At 44.5% G+C, this 14,066-nt stretch overlaps 1 protein-coding gene across 5 annotated transcripts in view; it reads left to right on the top strand.

Annotated features, from left to right (window-relative positions):
- Window positions 1-14,066, top strand: part of SH3PXD2B (SH3 and PX domains 2B) — a 128,486-nt gene that overhangs the window by 89,566 nt on the left and 24,854 nt on the right. For 3 of the 5 annotated variants that reach the window (XM_088661843.1, XM_035105294.3, XM_035105295.3), the window contains 3 exons: window positions 3,520-3,545; window positions 10,663-10,797; window positions 13,573-13,677. In XM_088661843.1, coding sequence (XP_088517969.1) covers window positions 3,520-3,545; window positions 10,663-10,797; window positions 13,573-13,677 — 266 coding nt within the window. Of the gene's footprint in view, window positions 1-3,519; window positions 3,546-5,373; window positions 5,410-10,662; window positions 10,798-13,572; window positions 13,678-14,066 lie in introns of all 5 variants that reach the window. The other 2 variants (XM_088661842.1, XM_035105293.3) reach the window with 1 other exon arrangement.

Raw genomic sequence — 14,066 nt, forward strand, 5'->3', positions numbered from 1 at the left:
CGCGTGGAGACAGATGCTTCTGATAAAGCTGTGGGCGCCATTTTGTTGCAACTGGACGCCAACAGAGAGTGGAGACCCTGTGCCTTCTTCTCCAGGAAGTTGACCCAGCCAGAGCGAAACTACACGGTGTTTGATCGGGAACTTCTTGCGATCCACGCTGCGTTCCAGCACTGGAGACACTTCCTGGTGGGCGCCAAGCACCCCATCCAGGTGTGCACGGACCACAAAAACCTGGAGTTCTGGAGAACTGCCAGGGTGCTCAACCAGCGGCAGATACGGTGGGCAGAGTTCTTCGCGAACTTCAACTTCTCCATACACTACATCCCGGGAGAGCAGAATGTCAGGGCGGATGCCCTCTCCCGCAAGCCAGAGTACATGGAGGAGGAGGCGCCACCGGCACCCAGGCACATTTCCCCCCCGTCAGCATGGTCCTGCGGAGCAGCAGTGGTGAGCGAGGCAGAACTCACAGCACTGACGGCAGCGGATGAATTTGCCAACCGCATCTTCAGAGAACTGAGAGGGGGGGGGAGCAGGCAAAGGACTTTGCAGAACGCAGGGGGCTGCTTTTCTACAAGGGTGCACTGTACCTGCCCACCACCCAGCTTAGACGTACGGTCCTCAAGCAGATGCACGACAACCCAACGGCGGGTCATTTTGGGAGGGACAAAACCGCTCACCTAGTCATGAGACACTTCTGGTGGCCAGGGGTGCGGGAAGATGTTCGAGACTATGTACGGGGCTGTGACACCTGCCAGCGGGCAAAGGTGGTCAGAGCAGCGCCAGCAGGATTGCTGGAGCCCTTAGCCACACCACACAGGCCGTGGGAAGTGGTGTCCATGGACTTCATCACAGATCTGCCTTCTTCCAGGGGCAAGACCGCAGTGTTGGTGGTGGTGGACCTCATGTCCAAAATGTGCCACTTTATACCGTGTGCCAGGGCGGTCTCTGCAGAAGAGACAGCCAAACTGTTTGTTGACCACGTATTCCGACTGCATGGATTACCTTTAAGGGTTATTTCGGATCGTGGCCGCCAATTTGTTTCCAGGTTCTGGCGGCGGCTCATGAACCTCCTGCAGGTGGAGGTCAGCTTGTCTACGGCTCGGCACCCGCAGACCAATGGACAGGCGGAGAGGGTCAACGCCATTCTGCAGCAGTACCTGAGATGCTACGTCAGCCAGCGGCAAACGGACTGGGTGGATCGCCTGCCACTGGCAGAATTTGCCTACAACAATGCGGTGCACGTCTCCACAGGGGTGTCGCCCTTTAAGGCCAATTACGGGCGCGACCTCAGATCTTTCCCAGAGAGGGAGGGGGAGGAGGAGGAGGAGGGCCCACAGGCTGAGGATTGGGCAGAGGAACTGGAGACGGTGCACCAGCAGCTCAGAGAACACTTGGAGAGAGCCAAGGAAGCGTACAAGAAGGGGGCAGATCGCCACAGGCGACCGGGGGAGGTCATTAGGGTGGGGGACAAAGTTTGGTTATCCTCGGAGGGCCTTCCCATCAGAGGGAGGTGCAAAAAGCTGGCGCCCAGAAGGTTGGGCCCCTTCACGGTCACGCAACAGGTCAACCCGGTGGCATACAGGCTGGCACTGCCAGAGGACATGAGGGTGCACCCAGTGTTTCATAGATCGCTGCTGTCGCCGTACAGGGAAAGCAGCAGGCTCCGAGGCAGCGAACAAACCCCTGAGGGAGGGGGGGAGAGGGAAGGCAGGGAGCAACTCAATGAGGCCACGGCCATCCTGGACTCAAGGTGGGGGGTGGGGGGCCTGGAGTACCTCATGGCATGGGAGGATGCTCCACCGTCGCAGAATGAATGGGTCCCAGCCACTCAGATACAGGAGGAATTCCTGGTAGAAGAATTTCACGCCCTCTTTCCCCATAGACCCAAGCCCTGGCACATGGAAAGGGAGGGGGAGGGGGAGGAAGCACGGGAGAGCAGTTCACCATGGCGCTGGGAAGCGGAGTTTGAGGAACCAGAGGATGAGGTATGGGTGTCACCGAGATCCACCCAGTCAGAGGAAGGAGCAGATTGGCAGAACATTTTTACCCCTACCAGCTCTGACGCCACGGACTTTTTGGGATTCCCGTCCTCCCAGGCGGAAGGGGGGGGCTCGCAGGACTGGGGGGAGGTGTTCACACCAACGGGCTCGGAAGGTACTGAGTTCTTAGGCTTCCAGTCGTCACCGACACCTGGGGGGGACCTGGGGAGGGGTGAAGGAGAGCTTGGGAGGGGGGTGGATGTGAGGGACAGGGGATATCGCGAAGTCCCTCCCCTCCTGAGTTCAAGCCCATCCCCGAGCACAGGGGAAAGCAGAGAGAGTTCCGATGCCAGTGGGGAAGCAGGAAGTCGGGGCCGAGGCTCAGGCAAGGTAGAGGAGCCAGGGTCCCAGGTGGGACAGGAAGGGGCGAATAAGGGGGGGGAGACCCATCCCCCCAACTCCGGAATTACGCAGAAAGAGGAGGGGAAAGAGGATGGGTCTGCCAAAGCTTTTGTGTTGGAGAAAGACGCGCCAGAAGCCATTAGGAGGTTCTGAAACCGACTGACCACATCACTCCGTGTAAATAGCAATGACTTCAGCACTGTAAATACGCAGCACCAATAAAAGAATAAAATGCAGAGCTGCGTAGCGTCGTTACTCTGAAGTAGTCCCCTCCGGCCACTGTGACAACCAGGTATATAATAAACCATCTTACATGGCTTGTTTTCAGGTGGTTTTTACTGGGAGGTAAATCTCCCTATAGTAACAAAATAAAAGATTGATCTTAGTGCACTACATGTTCTTAGAGCTGTTTTTGTGGTCCCAATATCTTGTGTGGAAATTGCAACCACTACAGAGCAGCTTGTGTGAAATACGGTAGCTGTCATGGCTAGATCAGCCACATCAATATGAGGCCTCTCTATCAAGTGAATGCAGTTAGGCTTTTACTGAGAAGTTTGTTAAAAGGGGTGGGGGGTGGGGATCTTAGTTGTGACAGCTATCATTTTAGCTGGTGTTGTGAGTGTGCCTTCAAACCCTGGGTCAAAGTAGAATATCGAGAGCTCCTATGTCAGTTTGTGTGTGTACACATGCATCAGGTCAATGCTGCACGTTTTTCAAATTAAAAGCACATGTTGGCTGGGTGAAAGGCTGGTATCTTTGTCACAGCTTTCATTTCTTGGAACAATGGGGTGATTCAGGGACAGACACTGTATTTGCAGGAACTGTTTTGAGGTTTTTATTTACAATCAAGTGGTGTGTAAATTTTAGGAAACAAATTATAAAAAATAAACAAACCATTAGCAGCAACTTGAATGTGGAATTTATATCATATTATAGTTATTTTTGTTGAGATGTGTAAACTGCTTAGGGATTTCTCAAAATATAAAGTGGTATAAAACAAAGATAAATATAGTTGCAGATTCTGGACCAAGAAGTATCCAACGTTTGGACTCTTCTTCATGCTAATAATTTATATAGAGCCATATAGACGGGGCTTGTTACGTTGTCTTGTTAATCAAGTTTCTTTTCTCTTTCTCAGGGAACCGATTGGAAAGAAGAGATCTGGTAAGGCAATTATATGTTTTATTCCCGTTCTTGATCTTTTATAAAGCTAATGGAATTTGACCACAGCCAGTGACCAATTGACAGCTGGACTGAACCACGTACTTCCACGTGCCACTTGTATTATACTACAGTACTTCTCTTTGATGAGGTGGAAGAGATTGGTCGAATCTGTCACAGAAGTGCTGTTTCTCTTTGACTTTTGCCCTTCTGTCATCCTCTCTTTTGTTTCTACTTCTGTGAGGGTGATCCCATTACAGATCTGGTCCAGGAATCCTAAAAGGTTCCCCACCCTGTGCTATAGGGTAGCAGTGTATGAGAGCAAATTGGCACCATAGCCCTCTGTTCTGTTTGTGGCTAGGATTGTTGTTTAGCCAAAATGTCATTGTCCATTTTTGAAGTTGGCTTTGGTCAATGAAGGCAGGTTAAACATGGCACATGAAGTGTAGTGGTTATGTACAATTATATACTAATAGCTACCAGTAGGAGTGATCAGTAGTCTTGTTTACTAAGTTGGCATTTGGAGCAGCTATATTCTATGCTGCTGCATCACTCCCATCTTGTTCCCCAGCACAGCTGATTATTACTCCTGTCCGTGCATGTCTGCCATCTTTCACTGCAACACCTAGTCTAGTTGCAGTTTACACTACGTATAGTTTGCCTGTACAGTATGCTGAATGATAGTTGAGGTAGGCAGTAAATAATAGGAGAGGCTGCAGAGTTTACACAGTAGAAATGAAAGAAAGGGGAAAATAGTAACCTGTTTAGAAGCAAGATGTGTGAAACGTGTTCTTAGAGGGCTCTTCCTTTGAGTTCAGAAAATGCTTTGAGCAGAAACTTGGGCATGCATCGTTGTAAACATCAGTGGAAGGCTTTGTTCTGAGCTGTTCTGTTTTCTCTTGTATTCTTTATTGCATTTGTCAAAGAAGACCAATTTCCTTTCCTGCTTACTGTTTGGTGCCTGGAGCTGATTGCTGCAAACAGAGGACCTTCAACATCCCCAACAATAATTTACAATGGATTCATCCTTCCGTTTTAGTCAAAGGAGCATAACAGTCACATACATACATACCTGCTTGCCTGTAGCAGCTTGTGCTTGAACATGCAAATGCTTCTGCATTGGCTCTGCAACTCAGTGCTAGCTGATTGCACTCCCAAACACCAGCAAACAAGGAACCCCACCCTGCAGGGCAACTAAACACCTGCCTGCTTCCTTCAGCTTCCTTAGTGGAGTACTATGTTAACTTCTGAATTTTGCCAGCATGAAAACACAGCATGAAATTCTGAAAACACAGCATGAAATTTTTGCCAGCATGAAATTCCCAGTGCAGAAATACCAGTCAGCTTTGTTTCTGCAAACCTGAGTAACTTAATCCCACGGAACATATGTAGTTTATAAATACACCCACATACAACATTAAAGGAAGGTAGAGATATTGGAGCCTATTCAGGTAGTCACATGTTGCTCAAGAAGATTAGGCACATATTCTATGTTGCTGTGATCTGCCGAGGGACTACTGCTTGCTCAAGTTTGTTCTTGGTTTTTACTTCTGCAAACCTCGAGTTCTCCCCAAACTGCTCTGTGTGTGTGTGTGTGTGTGTGTGTGTGTGTGTGTGTGTGTGTGTGTGTGTATCTGTGTGGTGCCTTTTGACTACATGAAGATCTACACTTGCAGTAGGAGTTCATTATTAGTATTATGATTATCTTGCCTCATCTTGACGAATGGAGACAACACATGGTTGTTAATCTTTCATTACCTTTACATCTGTGTGTTTATATTCTTTTTTGTGTCCTCATTGCCTTTCTCCACCATTTTTGTTCCTCCATCAGGACTTATCCAGAGAACGGCTTCTTTCCTTCTGAGAGGTAGTAACAGCAACTTGTTGCTTGGGCCTTGCTTTCACGTTTCCTCCCTGCTGGGCAACACATGCTGTTCCTCTTGGGCAGTCTAGGTTCCTCTCTCTTGCCACTGCTTTCTCAGGTTGCTGCTTCCCATTGGGTAGGGAAGTGCTGGGGTGGGTAGGGGATGTTCATTTAAAAATATCCATTGAATAGCACTGAGGATAAGCAAATGAAACCCAACTAGGATGGTTTGCAGCCTGCTACATGGCAACTCTACTGCTTTGCTGGTGGTGGTTTCAAGGTTTGGGTGATAGATGGGACTAAATTACACTGTGGTCTTAATGGGGAAAAACTGGAGTTGCTGAGTGATTTGGAGCATTGCCACATCTGACATAAATGAACAGCTTTTGCACATTTGCATGTTCATTTAAATATATGCAAATTGCCATTGATCGACATTTAGATGCAAATACTGATACTTAAAAGATGTGTCAATCCTACCCTTTGTCCTCTTTTTAATGGGATCTGGAATCTTCCAAAACTCTACAGTATCTAGATTTGCCGCTTTGAAGGGAAAGTTTAGGTGCTTAGTTGTGAAAGGTTGTGTTGGCATCTAAATTTTAAGTGACAATTCCACACTCACCCATCCAGCTCATTGTGCATATATACTTGTCCTTAATTTCGCTAGTATGCATGTTCTGGGGTGGCTATTAATTTATTATTATTTTTTTAAGCTCTTTGTGAATAATTGGAAGGCTGTTTTTTAAATCTTGTTCTGCTGGGTAATTGTTCTTGGCAGCGCACTTGGCCTAAATGGACATGCCAGGTGATTATGTATTGATCAACAAGAGTTAAAGTACATCTCCACAGTCTGACCAAGCTTATCAATAAATGTGAGCTGCAGTGGAAGTCTCATAGGATTCTATGATCATTCATAACTTGTCTTGTTCTTTGGGTATGAAAGGATGTGTGAGTGTTTGTGTGAGGGGAGATCAAAGCCGGTTTCAGAATTCAAAAGAGGGCATAAATTTTTGCCCAGCCTACAGCTCAGCCTTCTGCAGAGCATGAGATCAAATAACTGAGCATATTAAGGAATCTTAAGTGACCTATAACTTTGTTGTTGTCTTTGGAGTAGATGAGAAATTGGTCTGGATCCATGACTTAGTAGGCAATCTTACAAACAAGGCTAATGTGAGGAAAATCAGAACCTAGATTTGTGATTTTAAGTAGGTCCATTCTCTAGCTGTAACCATGCCTTAGTCGTGAGGCTCTTGCAGAGCAAAATATGCTGTATTTATGTCTCTTCTGGTAAAAGGTCTCCAATTCACAGATCCATATAGCAGTCTCAAGTCCAGTACAGTATTCGTTCACAGAATCCATTTGTTTCTTGGTCACGTTGAGTCTACTTCACACAGGCATGTTCATTGCTTGGTATCTACGGTAATCCTTTGGTGATTTCCAACCATAAGTGTGATCTGTCATTACAGAGGTTGTTGGGTGATATGAAAGTCCCATCTGTTGTGAATTGTGATCAAACGGCAATCCTGGCTCCTGTTACCTTCTCTCAGGAGGTTAAAAAAAGCAGTGCTACTTTTAAGAGCTCATGTTTGTCCCAAGGAGGGCCACTTTTTCCTGTTAACGCAGCCTCACAGCTTAGTGGTTGAGAATAATTGTCCTGAGAGGGAACTGCTGAAAATAATCCTCACCTTTTCCGCTCAGTGCTGTTTACTGCATTGTGTTGCTGTTTTAATAGGTAGTTTGGAGGTGCCAGAGCTGCCTGTTGAAGCTGCAAATAGCCCAGGAACACTATGAGTAATTATATAGGGGGGTTGGGGTTCGGAAAAGGGTTCCTTTCTCTTCATCCTGTGGTTGTTTTTCTACTATGGCCAAGTTGCTCCATGCTCTGGTCTAGTCAGAGTGGTAGTTGGCCTCAGACAGGAGATGGGACCTACAGTCCTACAGTGCAGGCATTATTTTCTCAGACTTATATTTGTTTCATCCTAGGCAACATATTCCAATACACATCACTGTATTGGGAGCTCTAATTAGTAGTAAGTAGGGCTTTGCATTGCTCACCTGGAATGCTGAGGGAAGTTGGTTTGGATATAACATAGTAGAAAATGCCCTTTTATTCCTTACAGTGGGCCTGTTATTTTTTTCTTCTTTTTTAAAAGTCTCATACAAAACTGACTTTCCTAGAAATTGAATTGTTTGGCAAGCTTAGAATCCAATAAACTAAAAGCTGCTACAACCTTGCCAAAATCCTTTGATCCTTTGGCTGTGCCACACAGTGCTGTTCTTTCTGCAAGGCTGCCATGTCTTTCTCTGCTGCAGTTTTCACTGTGGAGTTTCCCGTCTGTTTTCTCCAGTCAAACCAGTCCATTTTGCTAAAACTTGCTTTGTTGCCCTCATTTGAGGAACCTTGACTATTTTCACTGCCCTACAGGATCCCTGTTGCTCAGTTTTCTTTAACCCTAGAAATGGTTGAGGCCCCCTTTAGGTCATTTCAGAAACTTCTGAGGGCTTTGGGCTCTCTGGTTTTCCTGGTTGTCCGGCTTTTATTACATGAGAGTGCTTTGCGATCTTCAGGAGCGCAGAGAACCAAGAAAAAGTGTTCCATGCGAAAGCTCTGCTTCAATCAACATGGGTTTTTAAATACTCACCTCAAATTTCCTCTGTGATGAAGGTGCAAGTCGGAACTAATTATGGAAGTCTTGGTTTTCTAAATGATAGCTTTTAAGTGTTGCCTTTAAATCTTTGGTCTACAAGCCAAAGAAGTACAGTATCAGGGTTCTGGGTCATAAGTCCAGAGCTTGATTGGGATTTGCATGCAGGTCTCTGAGTGACTTACTGTAGAACTGCAAAGTTTCAGACTCCCAGTTGCTTTACAGTAGCAACAACTAAGAATCTTTCACCTAGATTAGGTTGCTAAAGGAAAGGGGGGGAATCGAGAATGGATTTTTGTGTGAAAGGACATGTGAGCTTGGTTCTGGTACTGATCATACCTTTCTTTTGCCTAAAGCAGTAATGGCCAAACATGGCCCTCCAGCTGTTTTGGGACTACAATTCCCATCATCCCTGACCACTGGTCCTGTTAGCTAGGGATGGTGGGAGTTGTAGTCCCAAAACAGCTGGAGGGCCAAGTTTGGCCATCACTGGCCTAAAGTATAGAGGGGGGAAGAAACTTTTGCAGCTCACCTTTAACAGCAAAACATCTGTTAAGAGGTGGACAAGTTATATAGGAAATGCACCCAAACTATGAAAAGAGATCAAAGGTTTAGAAGAAAAGGTGATTTCTAATTCTCCCACCCTCAAGCACCATCTAATTAAATGTTTTCCTCCCTTCCCTTTTCTGTTAAGATGGGGGTCAAACTTAAAAAAGAATTTGAGTGCATGTAGGTTAACCAGATAGTAAATGTGGTGTAAAATAAAACACATAAGAACAAGAATCAGTGTTTGATCAGTTTACTTTGTGTCTTCCAAACAGAAGTATTTCATAGGTGAAAGGAATGGTGCTGGAACATGTTAAAAGCAAAAGTGACTTGTGGTCTTTGCAGCCAAGAATAGCACTGCCCCTGAGACTGCAGTCTTGGGTACTTTTATGAGACAGCAAGTCCCCTTGAACTCAGTGGGATTTACTTCTAAAGAAAATTGGGCTGTTACGTAGAGTGTATGGGATTAAAGTTCTGCCTTGGTGCATGTGACGTTGCACAGAAACAGAAGGGGTTTGATGGCCATAAGAAATGGTCCTCTAAGGGAGCATGTTTCGTTGCACTCTCTCCCTCTCTCCCTCCCTCTCTCTCTCTGCTCCCTCTTAACATTCAGTTTCGGGTGCATATATCTTTGTGAGTAAACTACTGCCCCTTAGTGGCTCTGAATTTATTTTATTTTTTATTTTTAAGCAAACCACAGATTTCTTAAAGAGTTTATTTTCCTGTAGCTTCTTTCTTTGCATGGATAAGCTGAAAACATTTTCTGGGCCTTACAGGTTTTCCTTTTTTCATTTCTTTTCCTTTCCTTTATCTCCTCTGCATCTGCCCTACAAACACCAGCCAGGATGATGATCTGGAATACAAAGGAAGAGCCATGTGTTAAACTGCAAAGAGCAGCTGAATTCTTGAGGTCTGTGGTCCTTGTAGCCCAAAACCACATCCTCCGGAAGTACAAAGCTTGAGTTCTTGCTGGGCCAGATGGAGTGACCACAGGAAATGACTCCAGATAGTCATCTTTGGCAAAGAGCCATGCAATACCCTAATGTAAGGGGAGATTACTCTCCCTTGCAATAAATGTAGATTTCCCCACCACCACCACCTGTTGAAATTAAGCTCTCTAGATAGGCTAGCTGTGCTTAATTCATAGCTGCCAAGTTTTTGCTTTTCTCGCGAGGAAGCCTATTCAGCATAAGGGAAAATCCCTGTAAAAAAGGGATAACTTGGCAGCTATGGCTTAATTGGAAATATCTTAATTGTAACATAGATTTGAAAAAGGCTTTTGAATTATCACCCTCCTCCTTAAACATTTCATCTTTTTTTAACAACCAAGTTAAGAGTGAGGTTTTGCAAGTTTATGAGCTTAATCAGATTTTTGCCCCAACAACCATATACTGTAGCCTAATCCTGCAAAGTTTTGATTTTGTGGACTTTTTGCTGAAGACTTTGCTCAGGACTCTGCTCTCAAAGTAATTCTTCCTACATCTTATTTTGACTACAGTCAAAATAAATACAGTCACTTTCCCTGCATGCCCTGGTGTGACTGCACTGGTTACCAATTAGTTTCCAATTCAAAGTGCTGGTTTTGGTCTATAAAGTATTGTGAGGTTTGTACCCAAATAGCACAAGGACCACTTCTCCTCATATGAATCAACATGAGCATCTGATACCCATCTCTATGCTCTCCTCTGAGGGAGGATGTGGAGGGTGGTGGCATGAGAATGAGTCTTCTCAGTGGCGGCTCCCTATTTATGGAACACTTTCCCCAGAGGGTATGCCTGGTGCCGTCACATTTTAAGTTTACTAGACATTCATACGGTGGGGAGGGGGGGTATATTTGGTAAAGTAATTGCTTTATAGCTCAGAGCATGCAGCAATGGTATCAAGTAAGTATCAAGAAGGACCTATCTGCACCAATCTCAATTGTCACCTGTTTCCATCTCTCCATCACGTAGCCTCTTAAAGCTCACATTGGGCTCTTAAAATGTTGCCATGATCACGAGAAAAGCACATTATAGTTTGTGGCACATGTGGAGACCAAGTGTTTGTCTTGTTCCCTATGACACAGGTGGAGATTTGGCATCTGCGGATCCCATGTTCCTGGAGCAGTATGTGGTGGTGGCAGATTACCAGAAGCAAGAGAGCTCTGAGATTAGCTTGTGTGCTGGCCAAGTGGTGGACATAATTGAGAAGAACGAATCTGGTAAGGAGAACTCACTGGAAGCTTTAAATTAGATACATGCCTTGAGATTTCAATGCGGAGAAACTGGTAAAATGTGTACTGGACAAGATAATTGTTAGGTGGAATTGTAGCTGGTTCACTGACTCCTCGGGAGGTGGAGGACTCTTCTTCATTGGAGGTTTTTAAGCAGAGGTTGGGTGGCCATCTGTCATGTAAAGGTAAAAAGGTAAAGGACCCCTAAACGGTTAAGTCCAGTTGAATTTGACTGTGGGGTGTGGCACTCATCTCCGCTTTCAGGCTGAGGGAGCTGGCATTTGTCCACAGTCAGCTTTCCGGGTCATATGGCCAGCATAATTAAACCACTTCTGGCACAACAGGACACCGTGACGGAAGCCAGAGTGCATGGAAACACAGTTTACCTTCCCGCTGCAGCAGTACCTATTTATCTACTTGCACTGGTGTGCTTTCGAACTGCTAGGTTGGCAGAAGCTGGGACAGAGCAACGGGAGCTCACCCCGTCACGTGGATTTGAACTGCCGACCTTCCGATCAGCAAGACCAAGAGGTTCAGTGGTTTAGACCACAGCGCCATCCGCATCCTTCCTTTTACCCTTACCCATCATATACAATCTAGTTGAGATCCCTGCTTTGCAAGGGGTTGGACTAGGTGACTTTCGGGGTCCCAAATCTACAATTCTATGATTCTGTGAAAAGAGCTTGTAAACAGGATCTCCTGTTCCTTGTAGGTTTCAAATGAGATCTGAAGCCTAGTGCCTGTTTTGTGGAGGTGGAGGGGACATTTAAGCAGGCAGGCATCTATCTATATAGGAGGGTCATGCAAGTATCAGCTTGTGATGACTAACATCTGCATGCAATAAATGCCAAGGTTTAAGGGCTTCTATTTTAGCCTCTAATATACAAATCACTCAGCTATATGCTTTAGGTGGTATTGTCCTTGGCAACAAGTTACACAGGCACAAATCTCCCATTTCAGAGTCACCATATTACATTAATAAAAGGACCCTGCCATTCTTAGTTGTCAGTCCAGCTTTTTTGATGGGAATGTAATGTGCCCACCTTCTTACAATTATCCTAATTTATTTAGTAACTTGACCCATTGTAGAAGGAACTATGCTTAGAATTAAATTAATCTTTCTTTCCCCACCCAAGGAAATAATATATACAATATATTTGCCTTCTTATTTAAGTAATATAAGAAGTAGCCTTGAAAAATAGCTTTGGGCATGCATTTTGACAACAGAGGAACTTCCACTACAGGATTATACTAGTAGGCGATTAATTTTTTTCAGCACAATGCTCCTCAATTTCTATCTACCAGCCATCCATTGTGAAGCAGTGACACCAATGTTGTTGCTGTTTCAAAGCACACTGTGCTGAATTTTTATGGATAATTTTAAACTTCACATTATTCTCTTATTGAATAGCTTTCTATAAATTACCATCTTGATTTGCTTCGATGTCATATATAGGTCAAATCATTTCATAGTTATTCCCTGAGTACCTTGTGTTACCATTCAGTACAGGTTTTTTTAATGAATTCTGAATTCGCATAAAAAGACAAGTGCACAATAAATTGAATTACTGTATTAATTAAGCTGGGTTTATTGTCTGAGCTCAACAACATAAAGAGAATGATAAAGAAATAAAATTATCTATGTGTAAAAGTCAGCTCCCAACGTTGTCATTCTGCCCAAACATTGTGTTATGCCTAGTGTGACTAAGAAAGTCTTAAGGCAGAGCTATGCAAACACAGTCTTGCTCGTTTCTCTGCAGCTTCCCTTGGGTTCTGTGGAACGTTATGGGCTGCTGTCTAGGACCTAGTTGAGAGGGTTGTTGACTGTTTTACACTCCAGAATCAGCAGCAGGTTTAGCTGGCGTCTCTTCACCCCTGAAAACAAATGGCTTCCATTTTCATATGACAAAAACTACTACCTGAAGACAATGTTGTGGAGGAGGCAAAATAATGCCAATCTCCTCTGCTCCTGACAGGCTAAAGAATATCCCTTCTCCCCTTTCTGAAGGCACTTCCAGTGCTGATCTACTGCAACTTTCTAGCAGGTGACATGAAACTTTATAAGCTTATTGGAGACTTTGCAGAAGAACTGAGCTCTTTTTATAGAATTCTGAAAAATATATAGACCAAGTGATTTAGCATTTAAGGACAACCTGACAATTTGGTGTAACATTTGAAATTGGGAAGCAGTATAGGGTATAGCTATGATTATGTCAATTGCCTTTTTAAAAAAGAGATAATTTTAATTTTTTAAAAAATCAAACACTGTGTGAGCTTCTAAAAAATTATGTGTCTGTAGTGTGGGAGCAGCTGAGATGTGATAACTCTGAGGACGTTTTCTCCCATAGCCTAAAATAAAAGAAGAGTCAATTCCTTGGAGGTTGGTTTTATTTATTTGTGGGTTAGAACATGTATTTTAGTATAAATACAGCATTCCAGGGCCTTACAACAAATGAAGGTTCAATTTTAGGAAAACATTTCCAAAATAGCAAGTTCTTAAAAAATAAAAAAATCATTGCTTTGTGAAATAAAACACAGAATAAAAAGATATTCAGTAACTAGTGGAAAGCAGTGAAGGAGGGAGACAATTGCACTTCACAGTATAAGGTAATACATTATCTTGGTCCAGCCACTGAGAAGGTGTTCACCTTCTCTTTTCCCACCCAGCTGTTTCTCCACAGCTGGAACGGATGGAATGGCTTCAGCTCCAAAGCGAGAACTCAATGTGGCTTTTCAGCTAATGCTATTTTTCTTTCCCTTTAGGCTGGTGGTTTGTGAGCACATCAGATGAACAAGGATGGGTCCCAGCTACATGCTTAGAAGTTCAGGATGGAGCCCAGGATGAATTTTCAATGCAACCTGAAGAAGGTGAGAAAATGGCTTGAGAGAAGCTTCCCAATAATTCCTGGGTTTATTATTTGGACTGCTCTAGTCCAACTAAAGTTTTCAGGCTGCTGTCCAGGGAGCAAAAACTCCAGCTGGGTTTGCATTTTAAAGAGTCCTAGTTTCTCCCATCTTTATCAAGCTCCCATGAAGGCTGAGCTGGATATCACTGACAGAGAAGGTGGTGCTAATGAGCTCGCTTGAGCCTTTCCCAGCCTTCAGTATCCAGTTTTTCCTCCATCTTTGAGCCACAAGCCACACCAGCCTTTGATATGAAGAGCACACATTCTGAATTAAGACCCCTAAATGGGTGCTTTGTTGGGAAATATTTTTTTAATGACAGCTGCTGTTATCCTATTGCATTGCACCTGAGT

The sequence above is a fragment of the Zootoca vivipara genome, chromosome 2 (assembly GCF_965207765.1).
Source record: "Zootoca vivipara chromosome 2, rZooViv2.hap1.1, whole genome shotgun sequence".
Lineage (NCBI taxonomy): Eukaryota > Metazoa > Chordata > Lepidosauria > Squamata > Lacertidae > Zootoca > Zootoca vivipara.